Here is a 26,240-nt window from a genome sequence, read left to right on the forward strand (position 1 = left end):
CACTCCCCACACACATCCAACCCTCTAAATAACAGCCCCATATCCCACACACCCCTTAGTCCCAAACATACAACCTCCTCCACATCCGAACAGTACTCCCCATACATCCACACCCTCCCCTTCTACAAATATATGTTGGAAAACATTCTCAAATCCATGCCTCTGCTTGCTTCTCTACAGATGTTTCCTTTTTCAGGTTCTCCTCTCTCCCAGGCCATGCAATAGTAAATACCCTCGCCTCCTATTCCATCCCTTCTTCCTCTCTCTACCTTAACCCAGCCACTCAGATCCCTTTCCATTGGTATTGCAAACTTCCCAAAATCTTTCCTAAGTAGTGGACAGGAAATGGAGCACTGCAAAGGCCAAGGAGACCGCCTTCATTCAAATCACATTGACTACTAAAATTGTTGGGGAATTAAACCCAAGCTTGCGATGCTGGGCTTTAATGCCTTGCACGTGCTCGCTTCTCATTGTCTTCATGCTTTCAGAAAAATTGTCAGCCAGTCGGATCATTAAAATCTACTAGAGGCCCCTTCTGAAAGACAAGATTCATCTGATGGAATCCAGAGGCTGCTGGTCCCTGTATATGGAAGGCTTTGCCTGATGCTTTAAAATCTGACCATGGAAAGCTGATGAAATCCTGTTTGTACAGGTGTTTGAGGCATTAACTTGATCTTGTACTGCTCTTAAGTGATAGTGATAGAATGGTTTAGAGATTGTTTACTTTGCTTTTCTCTTGTTTGTATTGATTTATGTTACACTTTTTATGACTGAGGTTTTGTAACCCGCCTGGTACTGTAGAGAGGCAGGCTGCATGGTTTTTTTTTTTCTAAATAAATCAACCTGGCCTCTTTCTCAGCTCTCACGCCCATAACCTAAGAACTCTTTCCAGTCACCACCTCCTTTTTGTGTTCTCTCTCTCACCTCCACAATCTCCTTCCTCTGTCAGCAGAGCCTGCCCTCCCTCATCTCCATTCTATCACCTACCCATAAACCACAGACACCAGGGGACCATTTATCTCAGAGCCAAAATTCCCCGGCCCAGACCCTGAGTGAGAAACACTGAACACAGCAAAGCTATGGTAAGGGATTATTATTAGTAAAACATCCGTTTGTATCTTATGTGTAATATAGTTGTAGTGCTTTAGTAGTATCCTGGAGTGCTGCAAACAGGTTGGATTTAACAGGCACCTGCACTCACTCCGCATGTGTTCACATTCATATTGGTAGACTCTGAAATTCAAGTGTCTAGAGTCCTACAGACTTGTCCAAGTCGACCCTGCTCGCTCCCTTGGAGGGATAAAAAACTCAGCATCCAGCAAGGAAATGAGACTGGATTGGAATTTTAGAATTACTGGCTCAAGACGAGTTACATTCAGGCATTGTAGGTATTCCCTTATCCCCAGAGGACTTACAATATAAGGGGCCAGATTTACTAAGCCTCTTCTCCCGTTCTGTGTCTATGGGGGAAAATGCTTAATAAATCAGGTCCTAAGTTTGTGGCCGAGGTAACAAAGAAGTGAAGTGACTCACCCACAGTCGCAAGGAATATCAACAGGAGAAGTAGAATTTTAACACTCAGTTCCCTAGCTCTCAGCCCACATCAATGTGAGATTTGAACCCTAACCTCTCTGGTTCTCAGCCAGTGTCAATGGGAAAAAAACAGGATTTCAACCCTGACTTTCCAGCCAGCATCAGTGGGAGAAGCAAGATTTGAACACTGGGCTTCCTTGGTTCTCGCCAGCATAGGTGGGAGAAATGGGGATTTGAACTCTTGTCTTCTCTGCTGCTCTAATCATTAGACCACTTCCCTATAGACTGAAGAGAAAAAAGGGGACTGTATTTTTAATTATTTTCTACAAATAGGTCTACCCCATTAAAATCATTTGACTGTGCCTTTCCCATGTTTAAAAGATTTGTATTCACCAGCAAAGAAATGAAAAAGATCCGAGTCAGTTCAATGAAAACAACAAAGAACCTTTTTTTTTTCCCCACTGGCAAGGCTTAAAATCCCAGCGTAAAACTGAATCGGTTCAAACAGCCCCCACAAGGATTTGTTCCTCCGTTGAGGTTCGTTTCTCTGTGGCTTACCTCTAGTGCTTGGGAAGGAGCTGTTCAGCTGCTCCATCACCTCCTCCAGTCCTGTGCTTGTGTCCTGGGGAGGGATGAGCAGATCATCCTCACCTAACGGAAAAAAAAAAAAAAAAGAGAGAGCCACAGCATTAAACAGGGCAACGAAGACGGCAGCCAATCCAAAGCAGGCAAGTATGAAACGGGAGAGCAGTTTCACAAAAGTAATGCAGACACGGGAGCACCCAGAACGAGCAGCAATGTTTCACATGGACGTGGCTGAAGCCAGCATGGCGGGTGGCGAGTAATAAAACGGTCCCTGCATTTGCTGGGCTGTGCTTCCACATACCGTAGCCAATCTGCATGGTAAACATGATTAGGGGGCTGGAGGGTAGCAGACATGAGGAAATGGAACCAGAATTGTACAGCCAGCAGCAGAGTCACACTAGAGAGGGGAAAGGCTCCTCTGCAGACGAATCGTCACCCGGCAGGGACTGGGATTTACTAACAGCAAGTGCTTAAAGGGGCAATTTTAGAAGGGGAGTTTCACCATGGGAAGCAAAAATCCTTTGGGAATGGCCTCCCCAGCCACCAATTGCACCTTTCCCCATAGGGGCAGGATAAGGGTGGGTCCGGGGATTTCATTTTGAATCCCTGTGCGTTCCTTCGCCCTGTCACCTCTGGGGGATTTCAAAGGGAAACTCTGCAGGGAGATCCGCAGTTAGAAAATATCACGGGCCCGACCTCTAAAGGGGCAATAATCGATACACAGGCCGACATGTTTACCTGCTTAGAAACCATGCCTCTCAGTGCAGGGAAAGCACGCACGCGGCTGCATGTGCAGATCTCTGCACCTATTTTATGGCACTTGCTCTGCACCCTGGTTGTGCCTGTTTGCCAGATTATGCAAACAGACACTCCCTCGAGTACAAGGTAGAAAGCCTCGCAGGAAGTTTCAAAATCCAGTGTGCGCAGATGATCCCCCACCAAGACTGCCCTGCCTAGGTTACACCTGCACAACATTTTTCTGACAATGTACAAAGTATGCACATAAATCCGACCCCTCAGGAACAACTCTGCTCCGTTCAGGTAAACTTATGTGTGAAATTGACGTATGTGTGCAAGCTGACCCATGTCTCTACATAAAAGTCTTGTCATGCATGTAAAATATTTTACCCACACAAGTTCCTTTGGAAATTACACCCCCCCCCCCCCCCCCCCCAGGTATTTTGAAAAGTGAAATTGACCTGCTTCTAGAAATCTTTCTGCTGCTATTCTTCCAGTGGTTCAGAAAATTGTCCCGGTTTTATCAAAGCCGGGCTCTTATGGGTGTATAGCTTGATTAATTGCATTAGCATAGCAAGCTGGGTTTTTTCTGAAGGGCCGTCTGTCAGCTACAGTCCCACCCACTCCAATTCATTTCCAGAGGCAGAGGTCAGTTTTTCTTGGAACTTTGCTCAATTAAATCAAGAGCCAATCTAAAGGACTCTTCAGATTCTTTACAAGAATACAGGTGTTCCACATCAAAACACAAAAGATTTGCCACAATGACAATTGTTCAGTGCGATGATTGGGGGGGCTCTAATCCTTAGGCAGACCATCTGGAGGCTTAAAGCTTGCGCCATATGTCTGCAGCTCTTTGCAATGCAGAACGAGTTGATTTGGAATTTAGGTTTGGTACACCTCCCGCCCACACACAGCAATCCAGGAACTCTGCCTCCACTGCCACAAAGGATCCAAAGAGCCAGGATGGCCTAGATCTTTCTCTGAGAGGAAAAGGGACTCTAGGTGAGAGATTCAGCTGTTTGAATAAGAAGTGGATCTACTTGTTTTGGGATCTGCCGGGTATTTGAGACGCAGATTGGCTATTGTTGGGAGACAGGGTGCGGGGCTCAACAGACCTTTGGTCTGACTCAGCCTGGCACATCTAATGAAAACTAGAGGAAGAGGTTAGTGGATGAAAGCTGAGTGATTTGTACCATTACCCTTGACAAACAAATGAAGTGGAGTGAAACAGAGAAATAAGGATCTTGCAAGGCTATCTTGAGCAACAGGGTAGAGGAGGGGGAACAGGTTTAAGGCCATCGGGCCGATGCAATATCACACACATAAAAACATGCATCCACCTCTCCTGGGCAGATGATGCTATATTTTAATGAGCTGCTGCGTTAAAAAGGACACGCTCGGCTAAAATTCTGCGTCCCTAGTGCTCAAAAGCATCGGGCGCCTGGGAGACATGGATGTACAGGCCAGGAAATCAAGCGCTCAACATGAGCGTCCATTTATCCCGCCGCAGATAACTCATGTGCACAATATATATGCACGCCTGCAGCACGTATATTGTGCGCCCAGAAATTTTTGTTTTTGTAATTGAGCCCTTATATTTTTTCCCTAATTTTAAGCGCTGCAAGCAGTAGAACTTAGTAATCGCAACGATACTAAGTCGTAGGAACCACAGAGACAGGAAAATTGGTTCTTACCTGCTAATTTTCGTTCCTGTAGTACCATGGATCAGTCCAGACCGCTGGGTTTTGCCTTCCTTCCAGCAGATGGAGACAGAGAAAAACTTTGAGAGCACCCTCATAAGCCAGAGTGCTACCTGCATCTCTTCAGGATAAACATTATCAAAGCAGAAGAAATCGAACAGTCTGAGAATAAACTAGGAATGGATAAGAAGAAATAACCCAAGTAACTCTGTACATGTGAAAAAACTGTGAAGAGGATAAAGGAGAAAACCTCTATCCTTAGTCAGCCGGTAAGGTACCTGCTGACAAATATTGTAACAACCACCAGTATAGACCGAGCGGACTCACCAGAACAAAATCTCAGGCGGGCGTCTGGACTGATCCATGCTATTACAGAAATGAAAATTAGCAGGTAAGAACCAATTATCCTTTCCCTGTATGTACCTGGATCAGTTCAGACTACTGGGATGTACCAAAGCTTCCCTAACTGGGGTGGGACCTGGAGAGTCCCGCTTGAATGACACTGTCTCCAAAAAGAACATCCGGAGCCTGGACATCCAATTTGTAGTGCCTGGCAAAGGTATGTAAGGACTTCCAGGTTGCTGCTCTGCAAATTTCTTGTGGTGAGACTGACATTCCGCCCAGGAAGTGGACTGAGACCGAATCGAATGCGCCTTAACACCCTCTGGAACAGGCCGACCACGACATATGTAAGCGGAAGCAATAGTCTCTTTCAACCAATGGGCTATGGTCGCTTTGGACACCTTATGCCCTCTCTTAGCGCCACACCATAGAACAAAGATGATCTGACAATTGGAACGGATTAGTGACCTCTAGGTAATGCAACAGGACCCTCCTGACATCCAGCCGTCTCAATTCTTTGGCATGAGGCGCATCCCTCTCGACATTAGGAAAGGCCAGGAGCTACACAGATTGCCTTTCACTTGAACCTGAGACCACTTTGGGTAAAAAGGAGGGCACCTTCCGTAGAGTAACCCTGGAATCTGAAATACGTAAAAAAGGTTCCCTCCACGAAAGGGCTTGAAGCTCAGAAACCCTCCGAGCCGAACAGATTGCCACCAAAAAGACAGTCTTCAAAGTCAAATCCTTCAGGGTGAACTTCCTGAGAGGTTCAAAAGGCACGTCACACAAAACATTGAGGACCAAATTAAGGTCCCAAGATGGGCATACCGGACGAACTGGAGGATTCAAATGCTTTGCCCCCCGCAAGAAAAGAACCACATCTGGATGTGCCGCCAGATTTGCCCCTAGTAGCTTACCTCTCAGACACCCCAATGCCGCAACCTGCACATGAAGGGAATTAAATGACAACCCCATGCTGAGGCCGTTTTGCAAAAACGCCAGAATCTGCACCACAGAGGTCTGCCGAGGAAAAGTACCATGCTCGAGACATCACGACTCAAAGACCTTCCAGATCTGGACATAAGCCAGAGAGGAAGAAGTCTTCTGTGCTCGTAGCAGGGTGGTAGTAACATCTTCTGAATAGCCCTTTTTCCTTAGGTGTCTCCTTTCAAAAGCCAGGCCACTAGACAAAAGCTATCTGCCTAGTCGAAAAATATAGGGCCTTGATGCAGTAAATTTGGAAGATGGCTCAGCCGTAGAGGTCCATCCACTGCGAGTGACTAGATCGGCAAACCAGGGCCTCCGGGGTCACGCGTATCACCTGTCCCAGGTGAATCTCTATCCTCTGTAGAAGCTTGCTTATCAGGGGCCATGGAGGGAACACAAAGCAACACACCTTGCGGCCATGTGAGTACTAGAGCATTGCCCCTTTCCGCTCCGTGCTCTCGTCTGCAACTGAAGAAATGGAGTGCCTTGGCATTCTTCCGAGTTGCCATCAAATCGAGATGAGGAACACCCCATCTGTGGGAGATGAGAGACATCGCTTCTCACTCCCCGGGGTCCAGTTTTTGGCGGCTGAGAAAATCAGCTTGTATGTTGGGATGCCACCAGTAATGCTAAATGTTGTCCCGCCCAGGTCATCAGCTGTTCTACTTCGAGAGCTACCGGATGACTCTTGGTTCCCCCCTGGTGGTTGATGCAGGTCACCGCCATCGCAATGTTCGAGAGAACTCGCACAGCCCAGTTGCGAAGGAGTGGGAGAAAACACTGCAACGCCAGCTGTACAGCCCTGGTCTCCAGGCGATTGATGGACACTGGGCTTCCTCCGTTGACCATTGTCCCTGGGCCGACTGTGATTGACAGAGTGCTCCCCATCCGGCGAGGCTGGCATCCGTGATAACTATCACCCACTGAGGTATCTCGAGGTCCACCCCGCGCTTCAGATACTCCAGGACCAGCCACCAGCCAAGACTGGATCTGGCGGAGTCTGTGAGCGGTAAGGGAATTTGAAACTCCTCAGACTTCGTATCCCAGTGGGACAATAACTCTTTCTGTAAGGGCCTCATATGAGCAAAGGCCCATGGAACAAACTCCAGCGTGGATACCAGGGAGCCAAGGACCTGTAAATAATCCAGACTCTGGGCACCGGAAGGTCCAAAAGACAATGTACTTGTGTCCGCAGTTTGTCGATGCACTCGTCCATAAGGAAGACCTTGCCAATGCGAGTATCGAATTGTGCCTCTAGGAAGTCCAGGGTCTGCAAAGGGAGAAGATGATTTTTGGCCTGATTGATGACCCAACTGAGCGACCTCAACCGGTAGAGGACCTTTTCCACTGCCTGCTTGCAGAGATCCTCAGACTTCGCTCGGATAAGCCAATCGCCTAGGTAAGGGTGAACCAACACACCCTCCCTCCTGAGGGCTGCTGCCACAACCACCATCACCTTGGCGAAGGTACGAGGCACCATAGCAAGACCGAACGGGAGAGCACAAAACTGGAAGTGCCTTCCAAGGACCATGAAGCGAAGAAATCTCTGATGCTTCTTCCGGATTCCGATATGCAGATACGCCTCATTCAAATCCAAGGAGGTTAGGAACTCCCCGCTGTGCACCGCCGAAATGATCGAACGCAGGGTCTCCATCTGAAAATGTGGCACCTTGAGAGCCTTGCTCACCCTCTTGAGGTCCAGAATAGGGCGGAAGGAGCCCTCTTTCTTCAGCATCACAAAGTAGATGGAATAATGCCCCGCTCCCTGTTTTTCCTGGGGAACGGGAACGATAGCCCCTAGTGACTCTTGTCTGTTGAGGGTCTGCCGAACAATCTGCTACTTCGTCGGTGAGCCGCAGGGCGATATCATAAAGAGGTCTCTGAGAGGGCAAGCAAACTCTAAAGCGTAGCAGTGTTCTATGATGCTTAGAACCCACTGGTCTGAGGTCTTGATCCATTCCTGGAAGAAAAGGGACAGCCATCTCCCGATGAAAAGAATGGAGGAATGGGTCAGCCGAATCTCATTGAGAGGATTTAGCTCCAATGGAACCTTGCCCAGTCCCCTCGACTTGCTCGACGTCCTTGAAAGGACTGAGACCAGGACTGCGACCGCCCCAATGCCTGCCGGTGAACTGGATCAGGCGCACTGCTCTGGCAGAAGCGTGTTGCCCCCAAAAGCAAGAGTGCGTCGGAAGAAAACCTCTGGAGCCCTTAGGTTTATCTTCAGGTAGCTTATGAATCTTATTGTCACCCAATGACTTTATCAGCTGCTCCAAATCTTCACCAAAGAAAAGCCTGCCCTTGAAGGGGAGGGCTCCAAGCTGAGCCTTAGAAGAAACATCAGCCGACCAATTGCACAACCACAGAAGCCTCCTTGCGGGCACCACAGATACCATTGTTCTGGAGGAAGTACGAAGCAGATTGTATAAGGCATCCGCCCCATAAGCCACCACTGCTTCCAGGCACTCTGCTTATGCCAACTCTTGAGGTGGGAGATCTCTTGCACTCAGCAACTGCTGCACCCACCTGAGGCTCGCCTGAAGCAAGTAACTGCTACGGATGGTGGCTCTGATGCAGAGTTATGAGACCTCAAACATCCTCTTGAGAAGAACCTCGAGCTATCTTGGAGATCCTTAAGGGCTGCTGCCCCTGCCACCGGTATAGTGGTCCTCTTTGTGACCACTGAAACTGAGGCATCCACCTTAGGAACCTTCAGAAGGTTTAAGATCTTCTCCAGCAAGGGGTACAGTTTGTCCATAGTTCGGCCCACTCAGACCCTTTTCTGGAGTATCCTACTCCCAGGCCATCAGTTGTTGAAACATCTTATGCAAAGGAAAAGTTCTGGCTGGGCCCCGTAAGCCTGCCAGAACAGGGTCGACTGTGTCTTGGACCGACTCAGCCTAGGGAAGGGCGAGCCACAGCTCCTCCAGGACATAAAGAATGAGGGACTCCAATTCCTCCCTGTGAAATAGACAGATGACTTTCGGATCATCCCCATCTAGGGGCAAAGGCTTCTCTGGGTCCTCATCCTGATCAGCGCTGAGGGGAGGAGCTGGGACCACATCCAGGAGTAAAGGACTTGCGAGGTCCGCAAGCCCCGAGGGAGATTGAGCCGTGTCACTCCAGAATGCAGGGCCACGGATCTCTCGGACTTGGGTCAAGCCAGAGGGTTCTGGGCACTTGGGGACCTTCATGGGTGGACCAGCAGAGGGACCTTGCAGAGGAACGCTCCCCTGCTGAGACAGACTAGCCAAAAAGGCTTTGTGCATCAGAAGCACAAAGTCGGGAGAAAAAGAGGGTTGGCTTGTCAATTCCCCCTCCAGGGGAATGGGCTCCTCCTCAGAAAAATCTTGAAAAATCGTCCCTAGGGTTCCCCAGACTCACTGCAGCAGGAGATAGCACCGGCGGGAGATCCCCTTCCCCAGCTGCCTTTTGCTGAGCGGCAGAAAAGGTTTTTAAGATGGCCACCATTCCCGCGCTTACAGGGAATGGATTGGCCTCACCCTGCTGCGAAACGGGATGCTTACCCGCACCGAAGGCCCTGCCCGATGTCCCCGCTGTCGCTCCTGATGAGCCCTCCCTACCAGGGAGGCAACGCAAACAAATGCCAGCGCGAGAGAGCCGCGAGGCTACCTCTCCACAGACTGAGCAACGTGCCTTATGTGGCATGGCCGCCGCGAAGACGGAGCAGTCAGATGGGCGCCCTTCAGAAAAAACCCCCGGAGCCTGCCAACGTGGTCCCAACGAGCAGCCGCCCGCTGAAGAAATGCCTGAAATCGGCTCTGCTGCGTGCACTGCCTTGCCGCTAGACTTCCCTTCTGTTTCTCTCCAAATACCCAGAGAAATGGGGGTGGGGGTGAGGGACCAGACCACAGGTATCAAGCCCTGCTCCCACAGCACCTGCTACCAGTGGGGATGGTCCCACCGGAATCTGCCAATCCCCTGGGAAGAAGGAAAAAAATACTTCTTCTGACCTGCTGGCAATAAGAAAAAAAGCTCTAAGACTGTTCTCTTTTTTTTTTGAACACCCAAACTGGTGCCAGACCACAGGTTTTGCACCACCTCCATCTGCTGGAGACAAAGAAATACCGAGGAACTGCAGGAGGCACCAGGGCTTATCAAGCAGTGTAAGTCAAATCTTTCTCTGTCTCCATCTGCTGGCACGGATGCATAAACCCAGGAGTCTGGACTGATTTGGATACGTACAAGGAATCGCAAATAGCTTCATCTACATGGCATTTACATATGATGAGCACTACTAGCTACGTGTGCACTAATCCCCTTATTGCATCGGGTGTTATTCTAGCGTGGCCAATCACGGGATAACCTGTGCGCCAGGCTGAGCATACTTTATTTCATTGGCCCCTATATGGAGTATAGATAAAGAGAAGGAGCTTGAAGGCTATGAGGACAAATGCTCAGAGTCAAGGCAATACAATTCCAGATCTGCAAGTCCTGATGGAAGAAGACTACCTAGATACCGTTGCTAGTAGGGAGAAATGGTTCAGCGAGTACCATGAATGGGATGGAACTGTACTAGACTATAGTCTGTTTAGGAAGGACAGTGTTAACACGGGGAGAAGTAACTCTTTAGGTAAAAAAATAAAATCACAACAATTGAAATGCAAGGGTTTTAGGGAAAGGAGGAGGTGCAGCAGGTTATCTCGGAAAAGGGAGAGGGCACTTCCATTTACACTGGGATGGTCTGCAGACCTCTGACAGAGGTGGAAGATCTAGAGAGAGATCCAAAAATGGAAATGAAGGGGAAGCACTGTTGGTGGAAGACTTTAACATGTGAGTGTGCATTAAAATATTTCGTTCGCAGACTCTGTTAGAAGTGGTGAGGTACTGCAGTCCCTTCAAGGGACTCTCCTTAAACAGTAACAGAACCCTCAAGGAAAGGGACAACACTAGATCGGGTGAACAAAGGAAGTGTTTCTAATATCCAGGCAGGCGGGCACCTGAGCATCAATGATCAATTTGGTTTGAGATAATGGCTATTGCATCCTGTCCCACCCCAACCTCACCCTTCACCTCTCCCCACCTCCCTCCAGCCCTCTCCTCCACTCTCACTCATTCTCTTCCAGTATTCCACCCTACCCCAGCATCACCCCATTCAGCTCTCCCCAATCCTCCTCCAGCCCTCTCCCCACTCACACCCTCACTCATTCTCCCCTACTCATCCCACCCCCCAGCCTTAAACATCCTCCCTTAGTCCTGCCCCCCTAGCCTGAATAATCCAGTGATCCCCGTACCTCACTCATCCTCCTCCACTGCTCCAACCTATCGGAACGTGGCCATGTGTGCCATGGGGTCACTGAAGAACATAAGAACATGCCATACTGGATCAGACCAAGGGTCCATCAAGCCCAGCATCCTGTTTCCAACAATGACCAATCCAAATCACAAGAACCTGGCAAGTACCCAAAAACTGTCTATTCCATATTACTGTTGCTAGTAATAGCACTGGGTATTTTCTAAGTCAACTTAATTAATAGCAGGTAATGGACTTCTCCTCCAAGAACTTATCCAAGGCATGCATGTGTGCCCTCACTGTCACCCCCTCCTCCTCCTCTAATCACAATGTCTGTGCTCATTTATAAAAGCTGGCACTGTGAATAAATGAGATGACAGGATCACTATAGGGACATTGAGTGTGCACGCATTGCTTCAAAGGCTCTGTGGTGCACATTGTCAGATACCTCCTGCGGGGTTTGACTGCATTTTGGGAGCTGTGTGTCCAGCTCCGAAGCTTGGTAATTCAGGGCACTGGCAATTCAGGGCACTTGGTAATTCAGGGCACTGGCAATTCAGGGCACTGGCAATTCAGGGCACTGGCAATTCAGGGCACTGGCAATTCAGGGAACTTTGTAATTCAGGACCAGCGCATGGGCCCCATACGTCCATGTCTCGTGATGCCCCTGAGAAAAAGCCTTCGTGGAGATCCATGAGAGCCAGTGCACCTTTCAACATTATGTCAGAGACAGAGAGAGGGTATTTGAATGTGGAAGTCCACAAGGGAGAGAATACTTTCAAATATGATCTGAGAGAGAGAGGATGCTTTTGAATCTGGAGGTCCAGGAGAGAGAGTGAGCACCTGCAGCTGTGGTGGTCTAGGAGAAAGAGGGCCTTAGCACATGGAGGTCCATGTACCTTCCAGTGTGACGTCACAGAGAGCATCTTTGAATGCGGTGGTTCACGAGGGACGGTGCCGGCAGGATGGCATTTGGTTTCATTCAGACATATGATAAATTCGCCCTCCACCTTTTCATTAACATTTCTTTCTTGAATGCAGCAGTCAAATTTTCTGTGTGTAATGGAAGAGGTAATTAAGATATCCCAGCACAGGGCACTAGCACCTGCCTTCCAGACTTTGCCTGCACCTTCTCAAGAAATGCATTTTTTTTTTTTTTTAGAACGAGAGAGACTGCTTGGAGTAAGTAATTAAATGTGTCATGAAATGATTAGCTGAGCAAATTTCATTTATTTAGACCACTGAACTAAATCTGCAGTTATTACATTCCTACTTTCTACAGGGAGCGGTGCTGGGGAATTGCAGCGAGACTCCTGCGGATGGGGCCTCTTGCCCTGGGGATGCCGTGCTCATGGTCAGGATCTAGGAGGAGGGAGAAACTCTGCTCCCAGGATGCATGCAGAGGGGAGAGAACAGCTGTTCGGCTCCCCATTACCCTTGCCTTCCTCTCATCTTCACGTTGGCTGCCACGTAGTCTTTGAAGCTGTAATATGTGCGGTTGGTGGTGTCTCTTCATCAATAACAGTGTGCCCACATGCATGCTGGGGCTTCTTCTGAAACAGGGGTGCACGGGATACTGAGAAATAAATATTTCTAATACTCACTCTAAGAAGCAACCGTGAACTTAAAAAATATACAAAAAAAAGTTCAGAGAAATATGGGTGAGACCCAGAAACGCAGGTGAGCAGTACATGAGTGGTGGTGAGGAGATACTGAGGGGACCACCAAATCATATGAAGAAAATGTGGCAGAAAGATACAGAAATGGTCCCAATTTTATGGGGTGCCTGATTAAGAAGAATTTCCAAGCACACCTTGATATGTTGCCTGTGCATGTGACACCCTATGAATTCCAGAAGGAAGCTCTCCTTGACACAATGCAAGGAGTAAGAAGGGCATTAGAGACCGAGATCACACTCGGCATACCCTAGCTTACGAGCAAGGTTCACTCTGGTCGAGGTATGTGCGAACCCAATCCATTTGGAGACACTGACCCCCAGGACAGAATGTCAGAGGGGGCACCGGGGTTGCTGCAGCCTGCAGAGCTGCGTGTAGGCTATTTGTGAGAATACTGCGTGCAGCTCTGGAAACCCTACCTCTCATAAGGTCTTGCAATAGAGGAGAGACAGCCCATGGAGCACTAAGACCTGGGATGTAAGATTTAATGAAATGAAAAAGATATTCAAACGCCTTAAATGTGTAAAGAATGGACAGGAAGAGATCAGGACATTGAGCCTGTGTGGGACAGGCTCGAGAGTAATATTTAGGAGCTATATCTGATCTGAGAGAGAGAGGTACAGCAGAGCTGGTCAAAGGTCCCAAGGACCCATGGCAAAGATGTTCTGGGGGCAGCTTTCAAGTTGCGGGCAGAAGCAGAAATCTGCGGGGAATTTTTACCCACAGACTTTATGAGAACTTTCGAAGGGGGAAAAGTTCCCTTTGAAAACCGAGTGGGGGAAAGTCCCCCCACCTGCCATCAGTGCGTGCGCTTCTGAAACGCTCCCCGGTGCCATCCCTGGAAACGCCTCTCCTATCTGCGTACAACTTCACGCAGAGATGGCTCGTCCTCCCCTTTAACGCCATATATGTGTGTGCAGCTGAGGAGAGGCAGCATGCAGCAAGTGGACAGTCCCACACCCGGGGGTCCTGCTCTCCAACGGGGCCAATCCCATCTGAAGGACCGAGTCCGCACTCTAGGGAGAGTAACAGTGAGATGAGCCGGATACACGGGCAGCACCAATGGGATCATTCTGTCCCCTTTATGTGCACAGCTGCTGGAAGTGGACAGACGTGGCCGCAACCATGGCCACTTTACTAGCTTCACGGGACATGACAAATAATGCTACCTCACAGCAGCAACACTGTGCGGCGAGCTGGCAGGAGAGAAGAGCGAGTCCTCCTGCCAGCTCGGCTGGGTGCACACACAGTGAATTTGGGGGGGCTTCTAAGAAGTGCAGGGAGGGTGGGGGTAATATTGTTCAGATTGGAGGGGAAGGCGGCAGAAGGGAGGAAGGGCTTCTAATGTCCAGGTAGATAGCTAATAGTCTTTTAGTAGGAGGGAGGGAGGACCACTGGGGGGGGGGGGGGGGGGGGGAGGAGTCCTTCCCCACTGCCAACTTTCTTCTTGCTGTGGGAAGAAAGGAGGATCTGGCCAGCCAGATTTATACCTGCCATAGCAGCGCTTATGTTTGCCTAACCAAAGTTAGATGGTTAGCAGTGAAAATCAGTGCTATCCATCTAGCTCTTTTCCCTTACCCTAATCCTGCCTGCCCAGGATTTGGCCAGGTAAACTTAGTGGCTTAGTGATATTTAGGTAGCTAAATGTAGTCAGTTATCCCCAGTCAAAGTGTACAGCATAATCTGCTTCACTAGATCAAGAGAGAGCAGATTCCTTACTACGAAGGATCAGAAAAATGAGGGGGACTGTGTAACAGATGCAAGGTCTCATACCATCCCGGGCCTGTGAACTGAAACACAGACATGTGCAGCCACAAAACACTGCACGCTCAGGTTAACTAGAATCAGTCACTCCTGGCATGCATCTGTCCACTTTGTGATACTGGGAAACTGAAAGAATTGCACAGCATCTGACGAGGAGACCTCTGGCTTATAAATGCTCAGCTCATTAGTGAAAGCACATGCCTAACAATACAATCAGGGGTGATTTTGTAAAAGTCCACATGCATCTGACAGCAAATACACGCTATAGTTACACCTAACTTCAAAGCAAATTTTCCCCACCCAAAAACTACCAGCACAGCTACTAATTTGTGCACAGAAAATGTTCCGGAAAACATAGGCATAAACTTTAGAAAATGAAAAAAGAAAGTGTTACTGCTGTAAATCACTTAGACCACTCGTGCGTTAGGCGATTCATAAATTCAATAAAATGTAAATGTAAAAGTAAATGATTTCCCCCTCCACCGGGAACACTTCTGCTCACTGCACACAGGATGTACCCGGGTAAGTTTCCCACATTGTTAAAAGCTCAGTATAGGGAGATCATGACAATCCTTTTGCCTGAGGACATTCTTGTCGGCTCCCTAAGCCATTTTTCTACCTAATGTCCCTCTTGCAGTCTGTTCTCTAGGTGATGATGTTCTCTCGCTCTCTTCTTTAGGCTTCCTCTGTCGGTTGTTACTCTCTCAGTCTCCTCTGTACCAGGGTAGTATTTAAAATTTGGGCGCTCATAGGCTATGGGGGTGGTGGTGGTGGTGCTGGAAGTGGTATCCCTCCCAGACATTTTCAGAGATTGAGAGAGGACTCTCCCTACCCGCATGGTCTGTGAGCCCTGCAGTGGCCCCGCCCCTCCTCCCATACAAGTTTCCTGTTGAAAAGGAAACCTATGCGAGGGGCAGGCCTGCTGCAGGGCCTGTGAGTGCCCCGCACTGAGTTTTCCTCCAGGAGTTCAGCTCAAGAGACAGCAGCATTGCGGAAGGCAGGTGACTACATTGCCTATGCCTAAGTGCAAGCTTGTTCTGTAGCTGATGCTACTAGCTCAGATGTCTCTCTGGCTGGTGGCACACTCTCTTGTTTCCCTAGCTGATGCCACCCAACATCACTCTCTCAGACCCCTCTCTAGCTGGTATCACAAACACAGTGTCATCCCGACACTCTTGGCACCTCAGCACCCATGCTTCAATCTTACCCATGCTTTCTGAAGTCTGGCTGCCAACCACTCGAAGCAGCAACGGCTGGCTGCTGTCTGACCTCTGCAGAGACGTAGGAGGAGATGAAAGTGTTGTACCATTCACTTTGGCCTCTGCCTGGGGCTACAACAGCAGTAAGAGGGAAAAAAAAAAAGGTGAAGTTTCAAAGCAATACAAACTGAAGAGGAGGCTTACAGTAAGAATCCCGAGACCCAAGAGCCCATCCTCTGTGCTGGTGAAAAAAAGAAAAAAAAAAAAGTTTCAGATCTTGATTCATCACTTGGTTTAACTGCTGTCTGGTTGCCCTTTGCTGGATTCTAACACGGGGGGACAGCAAGATTAAGGTACATTGCTCAAGGCTCTGCTTGGGGCCTCACCTGCTCCAGGAGCTGCCTGAGTCTGTGCAGCTGTGACTCCAGCTGCTTGTTATGGTCCTCCAGGATCTGCATGCGGGCTTCCAGTCGGCCCTTGTGCTGGCGCAGCAGCTTGGCCTCAGCAATCAGCTCGGCATCCCGCGGGCTCTGGGGGGAGATGGGCAGCATCTCGGGTGGAGAGGGCAACGGGGAGAGTCCCTTGTGGTCGTGCTGCTCCTTGAGTCGGTCGTATTCTGACTGCAGGTTTCTAGTGTGAAGCACAGAGATACAGGCTCAGCAGGTTCTCAGCTCTGGACAGCAGAGGGATATGCTGCATGACCCAGAAGAGCATTTATATGTGCATGTGTGTGTGAGAGTACATGTCTGTGTACATGAGTGTACATGTGCCTGTGTGCATATTTATCTGTATTTATTACCTCCTTTTCAAATAAAAAGGAGAAATTATTTACCTGATAATTTCGTTTTCCTTAGTGTAGACAGATGGACTCAGGACCAATGGGTTTCAAAGCTGACATCACCCTACATATGTTCCTGCAGTGACCTCAGCCCTTCAGTATTCTCTTCAAAAGCCACTATGGACATACTATTGAAAAAACTTGATTTAAAATATGATAAAAAACGGATAACCGTAACTGTACTCAACCAATCAAACACTGAACCACAGTAAGAATATAGATGCCTTGATCTAGGTATTGGATGACAGTTTACTCGTAATCTCTTGGAATCGATATCTACTCCATGGGCGAATCCTTGGCCCCATTCTTGGGCTGCCGTGGGCGGGATGCTGAGTCCATCTGTCTACACTAAGGAAAACAAAATTATCAGGTAAGTAATTTCTCCATTTCCTAGCATGTAGCCAGATGGACTCAGGACAATGGGATGTACAAAAGCTACTCCCGATCGGGGCGGGAGGCTGCTCGCGGTAGAGTTAACACCGTCCTTGCAAAGGCTGAATCCTCTTGGGCCTGTACGTCCAGGTGATAGAACCTGAAGGTGGTGTGCAAGGAGGACCACGTCACCGCTCGGCAGACATTGACGGGAGACAGCAGTCTAGCTTCCGCCCATGAGACCGCCTGAGCCCTAATGGAATGAGCTTTAACCTGATAAGGTAATGGCTTCCCTGCCTCCACATAGTCTCCCGTGACCACCTCCTTAATCCAGCAAGCTATGGTAGCCTGTGAAGCTGGTATGCCCCGCTTCCTTCCACCGTGAAGGACAAACAGGCGGTCCATCTTTCAAACCGGTTCTGAAAAGATACAGCACCAAATGTTTACTGACATTCAAATGACGGAGGAGGCAGTATTCTTCCGCGTCCTTGTACTTATCTAGGGATGGCACAAAATAGATTGATTCAAATGAAACTACGAGACTACCTTGGACAAGAAGGATGGAATGGTATGAAGCTGTAACGCTCCTGGAGTCATCCAGAGAAATGGTTCCCTACAGGACAATGCCTGTAGTTCAGAGATACGACGTACCGATCATATAGCCACCAGGAACACTGTTTTCAAGGTTAATAAATGCAAGGAAAGACTGTGCAATGGCCGAAAGGAGGGCCCTACCAAAAATTCTAATACTAGTTTTAAGATTCCAGCTTAGGGGTGGCCGGAGATGTTTCACTTCTTTCAGAAAACGGGCTATGTCCGAGCCACTACCTGGACCTTCAAAGAGTTAAGGGTCAAACCTTTATTCAAGCCATCCTGCAAAAATTCCAGAATTAGTGGGATTTTGACTGCCCGAGGGGGGACACTTCGTTCCTTGCACCAGGCCTCAAATACTCTCCAGACCCGCACATACTCTAGAGAATTAGAGAACTTCCGAGTGCAGAGTAAAGTGGTGATTACTGCTGATGAATATCCTCTCTTTATCAGGCGAGCCCTCTCAAGGTCCAGACCGTAAGGCAGAATAGAGTCAGATCCTCGTGAAGGACCAATCCCTGCTGTATCAAGTCCCTGTGAGGTGGGAGGCACGGGGCGGGGGGGGGTCTCCACCAGGAGTCTCCACATGTCTGCATACCATGGAAGCTTGGGCCAATCTAGAGCTACTAGTAGGACTAATCCCCTGTGGTGCTCAATTCTGCAAATGACCCTGTCTAGCAGAGGCCATGGAGGGAGGGCATATAGTAACTCTTCTTCCGGCCAGGTCTGAACGAGAGCATCAATCCCCAGGGACTACTGATCTCTTCTGCAACTGAAGAATCGGGGAACCTTTGCATTGTGAGATGTGGCCAGCAGGTCGATGGATGGGAGACCCCAGCGATTTACTATCAGCTGAAAGGCTTTGGCCAACACCCACTCTCCTGGATCCAGACTCTCCCCCTGCTTAGAAAGCCTGCTCTGACGTTGTCATTTCCTGCGATGTGGGAGGCTGAGATCATCAGTAGATGTGTTTCTGCCCATTCCATAAGGAGATCTATCTCCTGTGAGACATGCTGGCTCTTGGTTTCACCGAGGTGGTTGATGTAGGCTACCGTCGTTGCGTTGTCTGACATTACACGGACCGCTTGACCCTGGAGTCTGTGGCAGAATTGTAGACATGCCAATCTGACTGCCCAGGGTTCCAGGCAGTTGATGTTCCAGAGGGCCTTTTCCTCGGTCCGACTTCCTTGGACTGTCAGTTCCTGATAGTGAGCTCCCCAGCCCTGGAGGGTCGAGTCTGTTGTGAGGACTATCCAGTTCAGAGAAGACAGGGGTATACCCCTGCTCACATGAGCTTCCTGTAGCCACCACTGGAGCCAAGAGCATACTCCCATCGGTAAGTAGAGGTGAATCGAATAGTCTTGAGGCTGCGTGTTCCAACATGACAGTAGTGAGCGTTGAAGTGGTTGCATGTGTGCCCTCGCCCATAGCACTACCTCCAGAATTGCTGCCAACAAACCGAGAACTTGGAAATAGCTCCACACCGTCGGACGTATCCTACTCATCAACTGACATACTTAAGACATCAACTTCCTTATCCACATGGTCAGAAGGAAGACCTTGCCCTACTTGGTGTTGAACTGGACTCCTAAATATTCCAAGGACTGGGAGGACTTGAAACTTCTTTTGTCCAGGTTTACAACTCAACTGAGTTCCTGAAGCAAGGAGATCACCCTGTTGGTCACCCGGAGACTCTCTTCCATGAACTTGGCCTGGATAAACCAATAGTCCAAGTACGGGTGCACCAGGATTCCCTCTTTTCTCAATGCTGCTGCTATGACCACCATAATCTTGGAAAATGTTCTGGGGTAGTGGCTAGGTCAAAAGGCAGTGCCTGAAACTGATAAATGGTGACCCAGTACCGCAAAGCATAGGAAAAATTGGTGTTCTTGAAGTATTGGAATACGTAGGAAGATCTCGAATAGATCCAGGGAGGTTAAGAACTCTCCCGATTGTACAGCCATTATCACGGAGTGTAGGGTTTCCATGCGGAAATTATTCACTTGTAGATGTCGGTTGACACTCGATGTCCAGAATGGGGCAAAAGGACCCTTTCTTCTTGGGTACAATGAAATAGATGGAATAACACCCCATATTTTCCTGGGGCACAGGTACTGGGATTATACCACCTGATTCTTGTGCTGGGAGTGGCAAAGAGACATCATGAATATGTGCAGAGGAGTGCTGTGGAATTCCAGCGCATAACCTTCCCGTATGACCTCCAGTACCCATTTGTCTGAAGAGATCTCAATCCACCTCTGGTAGAAGGACAGTCGACCCCCTATCTCCTTGTTCCGAGGGTGGGTCAGCAAATTTTCATTGGTAGGTTTGGAACGAACCTGAACCCGATCCTGTCCCTCTCTTGGGCTGTCAACTATAAAAGGACTGAGACCTCTAAAACGGCCGAGACCTCTGAAATGTCGAGTTTCTGTAGGGACAAAAGCCTTGGTAGCCCCTGAATCGACCCCTCATAGGTGAGGAGTACTGTATCTGCTTTCTCTTATTTTCTGGTAGCCAGGGAGCTGGAGATTCACCCCATTTACTGGCCAACTTTTCCAATTCGCTTCCAAAAAGGAGTGATCCTTTAAAGGGCTGTCTTCTGGCCACCACCACAAAGGCCATTCCTCTGGCCGAAGTACGAACTAGATCCGAGCCCGCATCAGCTAAAAAGCGGCACCGGGTTCCATAAGTGCTCTGGAATTCACCCCTGAGACATCCACCTCCTGAGAGAGGAGAAGGCACGAATGAGCTACCAGGGCACAAGAAGAAGCACTCTGTAAGGTCATTGATGCTGCATCAAAGGCCTGTTTAAGAGTGGAATCCATCCATCTTTCGTGCGCATCTTTTAAGGCCAAGCCTCCTTCCACTGGGATAGTTGTTCGCTTAAGAGATGGCACAGACCAGCGCATCAATTTTAGGGAAATGCAAACGCTCTCTCACTGCTGGATCCAGTGGGTATAGAGATTCCAACGCTCATCCCTCTTTAAAACTTGCTTCTGGGATATCCCATTCCAGGTCAATCAATTCTGGGATGGCTTCCAGTACTGCGAAGTAGCAAGAGGATTTCCATATGGAAATCAGAAAGAGGTTCTTCTTTGGTTCCGTCAGAGATTGAGCCCCCCAGGAACTCTGGGAAACCAGAGCCAGCAATTTGTCTCTATGGAAAAACCATAACATGGTCCAAAACAGTTCTAAACCAGAGGGAATTTCCCCATCTTCCAAGGAATCTGTATACTCCTCTTCATCTGTGCCATCCGGGTCCCTGCCAGGGATACCCTTGGTGAGGTGAGGCATGCCTCTAGGTCTGCCAATAGGACTGGGAGAGGGAGGGCTTACCGACTGAGGTTCCGTCCAGCCTGCGTCTATACGAAGGCTTGAAGGCCCTGGAAAAATTCCACCCAAGAGAAGGCAGCCAGATCCATGCCTAGCCCAGGAGGTACTAGGGTAGGTGCCATTCCCATGGATGACCCAGTCCTGGGGGTACTCCCAGTTAAGGCTGTGGCTAATACATCCTCTGAATGGGAGGAGCCGGGCTTAGCAAAGCCTGATTCTCCCCAGACTTTGGGCTTCCTCACAGTGCTGACATAAGGTGGAATCCAGGTCAGACTGTGAAGCTCTAATTTGACAACCAGCGCAGAGAGAAAGGCCCTTATGTGTTTTGGCTGCTGGAGCCATTGGAGGCGGTAACTGTGTGTTCTGTCGGCTTGCACTTAAAATTTTATGCGCACAGATTTCATGCGCCTAGACGGGATGCAGAGAGGTGCACACACAGCCCATGTGCCCAGCTTTATCTGTATTCTGGCTTAGTCGGTTGTGCGCGTATGTACGCATGAGACGTTATGCGCACAGCATGTATGCAGAGCCGATGCACTGCATGTACCGACGTTCTATGGAGGGCAATACGGCACGCACAAAGACGCATGCAAGATGGCGCCACCATGGCCTACCATGCAGCGTGCCAACCAAGCCTAGCCCACCAGGGGGCCGCTCAGATGTCCACTTCCCCTTACCCCAACGGGATTGGGAATGATGTCGGTATGGTGTGCCGAGCAAAGAGACCGGAGGACCCTTCCAAATGTCTCTGAATCGGGAGGTAAATCTTTTTTTTTTTTTTTAAACTTACCTGGGTCAGTGCTTACCAGCTGAGTACAGAGACTGTCTCAGGCTTGGTGGGGGGGGGGGGGGGGGGGGAGTGCTTTGGCAGTCATTGCCGCACCCGCTGCCTTTCAGCTGCTTAAGCAGCAAATTCCACACTGGGTACCAGCTACTGCACCAAGGCATACCTCTGAGGGATCGCGGAAATCGCCTCTGGAATTCACAACTGGGGGAGGGACCTTTAGGTATCACCTCAGGAGAGCGAGGCTCAATTTTTTTTCTCTAATTTAAAAGGAAAATTGGTTCTTACCTGCTAATTTTCATTCCTGTAGTACCATGGATCAGTCCAGGCTCCTGGGTTTTGCCTCCCCACCAGCAGATGGAGACAGAGAAGTTTTGACAGACTCTGCCCTGAGGTGCCACCTATGGTCCGTCAGTATTAAACTGTATCAAAGCAGAACAAGATAAAACTCTCATAACAAAACAATGGTCCCGCAAAAACCGGGGGACAAAAAACTTGTAACCGCAGGCAACCTGTTCACTAAGACCAAGACAAACAGAACCTGTGAGCATGTAAAAGGAAATGATTCTGTAGAAAAGGAAATCACTGATCAAACTGACTCATTGAAAATGGGTGGGACTCTGGACTGATCCGTGGTACTACAGGAATGAAAATTAGCAGGTAAGAACCAATTTTCCTTTCCCTGTACATACCCGGATCAGTCCAGACTCCTGGGATATACCACAGCTCTTCTAGTTAGGGTGGGACCTTGAGAGACCCGCTCGTATCACCGCTTCACCAAACCCCCCAGAGCCTGGGGCCTGGACATCCAACCGGTAATGCCTCGCAAAGGTGTGAATTGACTTCCATGTAGCTGCCCTACAAATCTCTTGCGGTGAAACTTGTTGACATTCCGCCCACGATGTTGCCTGCGAACGGGTAGAATGCATTCGTAGCCCAACCGGGAGCATTCAATCTTGAAGTAGATACACCGACTCAATAGCTTCCTTCAACCAGCGAGCAATCGTAGCCCTGGAGGCCTTGTGCCCCCGGGTGGGGCCACTCCACAACACAACAGATGGTCCGACATACGGAAACTGTTAGTAACCTCCAAATAACGCAATAGAATGCGACGCACGTCCTTCTTCCTCAGGACCCTAGACTGTGGATTGGCCCGATCCAAGTCAGTAAAGGACGGGAGCTCTACAGATTGATTCAAATGAAAAGAGGATACAACTTTTGGGAGAAAAGATGGAACTGTTCGTAAAGAAATTCCCGTGTCTGTAATCCTCAAAAAGGGTTCCCTGCAGGATAACGCCTGAAGCTCCAACACTCGTCGAGCTGAGGAAATAGCTACAAGAAACACAGCGTTTAACGTAAGATCTTTTAGCGTCGCCCTCTTCACTGGCTCAAAGGAAGCCCCACACAGAGCCTTGAGAACCAGGTTCAAACTCCACGACGGACAAGGATTCCTGACCGGTGGATGCAAATGTTTGGTTCCTCAGAGAAAACGTGCCACACCTGGATGTGCCGCCAACGCTACTCTGGCAACCTTACTGCGGAAGCAACCAAGAGCTGCCACCTGAACCTGTAATGAATTGCAGGAAAGGCCCTCAGAGAGACCAGCCTGCAAAAAGGACAAAATATGTGAAATCGAATTGATCAGCGGGAGCCACCCCCTGATCAATACACCATGACTCAAAAATCCCCCAGACTCTGGCATAGGCCAGAGAAGTAGAGTGTTTCCTAGACGCAAGAGGATAGCCACAACCGCATCAGAGTAGCCCTTACTCCTTAAACGCTGCCTTTCAAAAGCCATGCCGCTAGACAAAAGCGATCTGCCTCTTCTAAACAAACGGGCCCCTGAAGAAGGTTTGAGAGTTTTCGCAGCCGGAGGGGTCCGTCCACCACCAGATTGACCAGATCTGCGAACCACGGACGCCTCGGCCATTCTGGAGCCACCAAAACCACCTCTGATGGGTGAGATTCTATGCGTCTCAGCACCTTTCCAATGAGAGGCCATGGAGGAAACACAGAGGAGAACGTTCTTTGGCCAGGCGAGAACCACAGTGTCCACGCCTCTGCTTCTGGCTCTCGGCGACAACTGAAGAAACGAGGAGCCTTGGCATTGCGAAACGTTATCATCAGGTCCATGCTGGGTCTGGACCAACGTTTGCAGATGAGGTTGAATGCCTCTGGAGAAAGCTCCCACTCCCCGGGATCGAGCCGGTTGCGACTGAGAAAGTCGGCCTGAATATTGTTGACTTTTGCGATGTGAAATGCCGCCAGGCTGACCAAGTGTTGTCCTGCCCAGATTAGCAACTGCTGCGCCTCGCTCGCCACCGGATGACTCCTGGTTCCTCCCTGTCGATTGATGTAAGCTACTGTGGTCGCATTGTTGGACAGAATCCTGACTGACTTCCCTTGAAGCCTCAATTGTAGGGCCTGCAGAGCCAAACTCACTGCTCTGGTCTCCAGGCGATTGATCGACCACCGGGATTCCTCCTGTGACCACTGGCCATGCACAGACTTCTCCTGATACACCGCTCCCCAGCCTGAGATACTGGCATCCGTAGTGACCACGGTCCAATCGGGGACTTCCAGGGAAATCACGTGGCTCAAATTGTCCAAGTTGAGCCACCAATCTAGACTGGAACAAGCAGAGTCTGTAAGAGGCAGAGGAAGATGGAATTGCTCTGACACCGGGCTCCAACGGGACAGCAACGCTGACTGCAGAGGCCTCATATGAGCAAAGGCCCAGGGAACCAACTCGAGGGTTGACGCCATCGATCCAAGGACCCGCAAGTAATCCCGGACTTTGGAAGGGTGCTTGCCAATAAATCCCGAACCTGCCCCTGCAGCTTGTCAATGCGCTCCTTTGTTAAAAAACCCTGGCCCAGCCGTGTATCGAACCGGGCCCCTAGAAATTCCAAGGACTGGGAAGGAATCAGTTGACTCTTGGCAAAGTTGACCACCCATCCGAGTGATTCCAATAATTGTATCACCCGATGAACCGCCACATGGCATAGCAATCCTACTTTGCCCGAATCAGCCAATCGTCTAGATACGGATGAACAAAGAAACCTTCCTTCCGAAGTTGTGCCGCCACAACGATCATCACTTTGGTAAAAGTCCTGGGTGCCGTGGCGAGGCCAAATGGCAGGGCACAAAATTGGAAATGTTGTCCTAGGATGGCGAACCTTGGAATTTCTGGTGGTCGGACCAGTTGCCGATATACAGGTAAGCTTCCGTGAGGATCCAGAGACGCCAGGAACTCTTCCTTTCGCACCGATGCGATGATGGATCTCAAAGTTTCCATGCGAAAGCGTGGAATGCGAAGGCGTCTGTTTACTCTTTTTAAGTCGAGAATGGGCCGGAAGGCGCCGTCTTTCTTTGGCACCACGAAGTAAATGGAGTAACGTCCCCTCCGCTGTTCCGCGAGCGGAACTGTTACAATCGCCCCGAGGTTGAGAAGACGCTGTAATGTGTCCTTTACTGCTCGGCACTTCTCAATGTACGAGCATTGGGAGATGAGAAACCAATCTGGAAGGAACCGTGCAAAATCGAATGCATAACCTTGCTTTATCACATTGAGGACCCACTGGTCGGACGTCAGAGTGACCCATTCCTCTTAAAATCGGGACAGCCTGCCTCCCACCAATGGCAACCGAGGAATGGACCGGCCTCACATCATTGGGAGGACTTGAGTCCACTGGAGGACTGCTGAGCAGCTGGTCTGCCAAAGTGCCGGCCTCGAAAGGACTGGGACCAGGACTGTTGCCTTCCCCAATGGTTGTCAAAAGGAAGATCCAGAAGACTGGGATGAACGGAATCTCTGATTCCCCTGCGAATACGGGCAAGCCGGAAATGTGCCCGTCTTTGGCCTATCTTTAGGCAGACTGTGTACCTTGTTCTCACCCAAGGATTGAATCAAGTCCTCAAGGTCTTTCCCAAAAAGAGCCCAACTGAGCTTTGGAGGAAACATCAGCCGACCAATTTCTCAACCAGAGAAGCCTGCGGGCGGAAACTGCTGAAACCATGGATCGGGCTGAAGTGCGCAAAAGGTCGTAAAGGGCAGCCGCACTGTAAGCGACCACTGCTTCGAGACGCCTCGCTTGCGCAGCTTCTTCCTCCGATAGAGCGGTACTATGTTGTAGCTGCTGAACCCAGCGAAGACCTGCCCATAAGGAGAAGCTACTGCACATGGCAGCCCGGACACCAAGCGAGGAAACTTAAATCTTGAGCTGCACCTCAAGTTTACGATCCTGGAAATCTTTGAGCGCCGTTGCCCTGGGATAATAGTCTTTTTTGTGACTGCTGAGACCACCACATCCACCTTAGGGACGCGGAGAAGATCCAAGGCCTCCTCCGGTAAAGGATACAACTTGTCCATTGCCTTACTGACCTTCAAGCAGAGATCAGGGGTATCCCAGTCCCGGAACAACAAGTCCGTAACAGAGAGATGAAAGGGAAATGATTTTGTTGGACCCCGCAGGCCCACAATGACGGGATCCACAGCCCCCATCCGAGAATCTTCCAGAGGGGTCTCAATGCCCAATTCTTCA

At 49.6% G+C, this 26,240-nt stretch overlaps 1 protein-coding gene across 8 annotated transcripts in view; it reads right to left on the bottom strand.

The window, feature by feature from the left end:
- The window catches only part of DMD (dystrophin), a 3,148,630-nt gene that overhangs the window by 16,282 nt on the left and 3,106,108 nt on the right, over positions 1 to 26,240 (bottom strand). For all 8 annotated transcript variants that reach the window (XM_029603105.1, XM_029603098.1, XM_029603099.1 and 5 more), the window contains 3 exons: positions 16,165 to 16,408; positions 15,787 to 15,910; positions 2,092 to 2,184 (listed from right to left, as the gene is read on the bottom strand). In XM_029603105.1, coding sequence (XP_029458965.1) covers positions 2,092 to 2,184; positions 15,787 to 15,910; positions 16,165 to 16,408 — 461 coding nt within the window. The remainder of the gene's footprint in view (positions 1 to 2,091; positions 2,185 to 15,786; positions 15,911 to 16,164; positions 16,409 to 26,240) is intronic.

This window comes from Rhinatrema bivittatum, chromosome 5 (assembly GCF_901001135.1).
Source record: "Rhinatrema bivittatum chromosome 5, aRhiBiv1.1, whole genome shotgun sequence".
Taxonomy (NCBI): Eukaryota; Metazoa; Chordata; class Amphibia; order Gymnophiona; family Rhinatrematidae; genus Rhinatrema; species Rhinatrema bivittatum.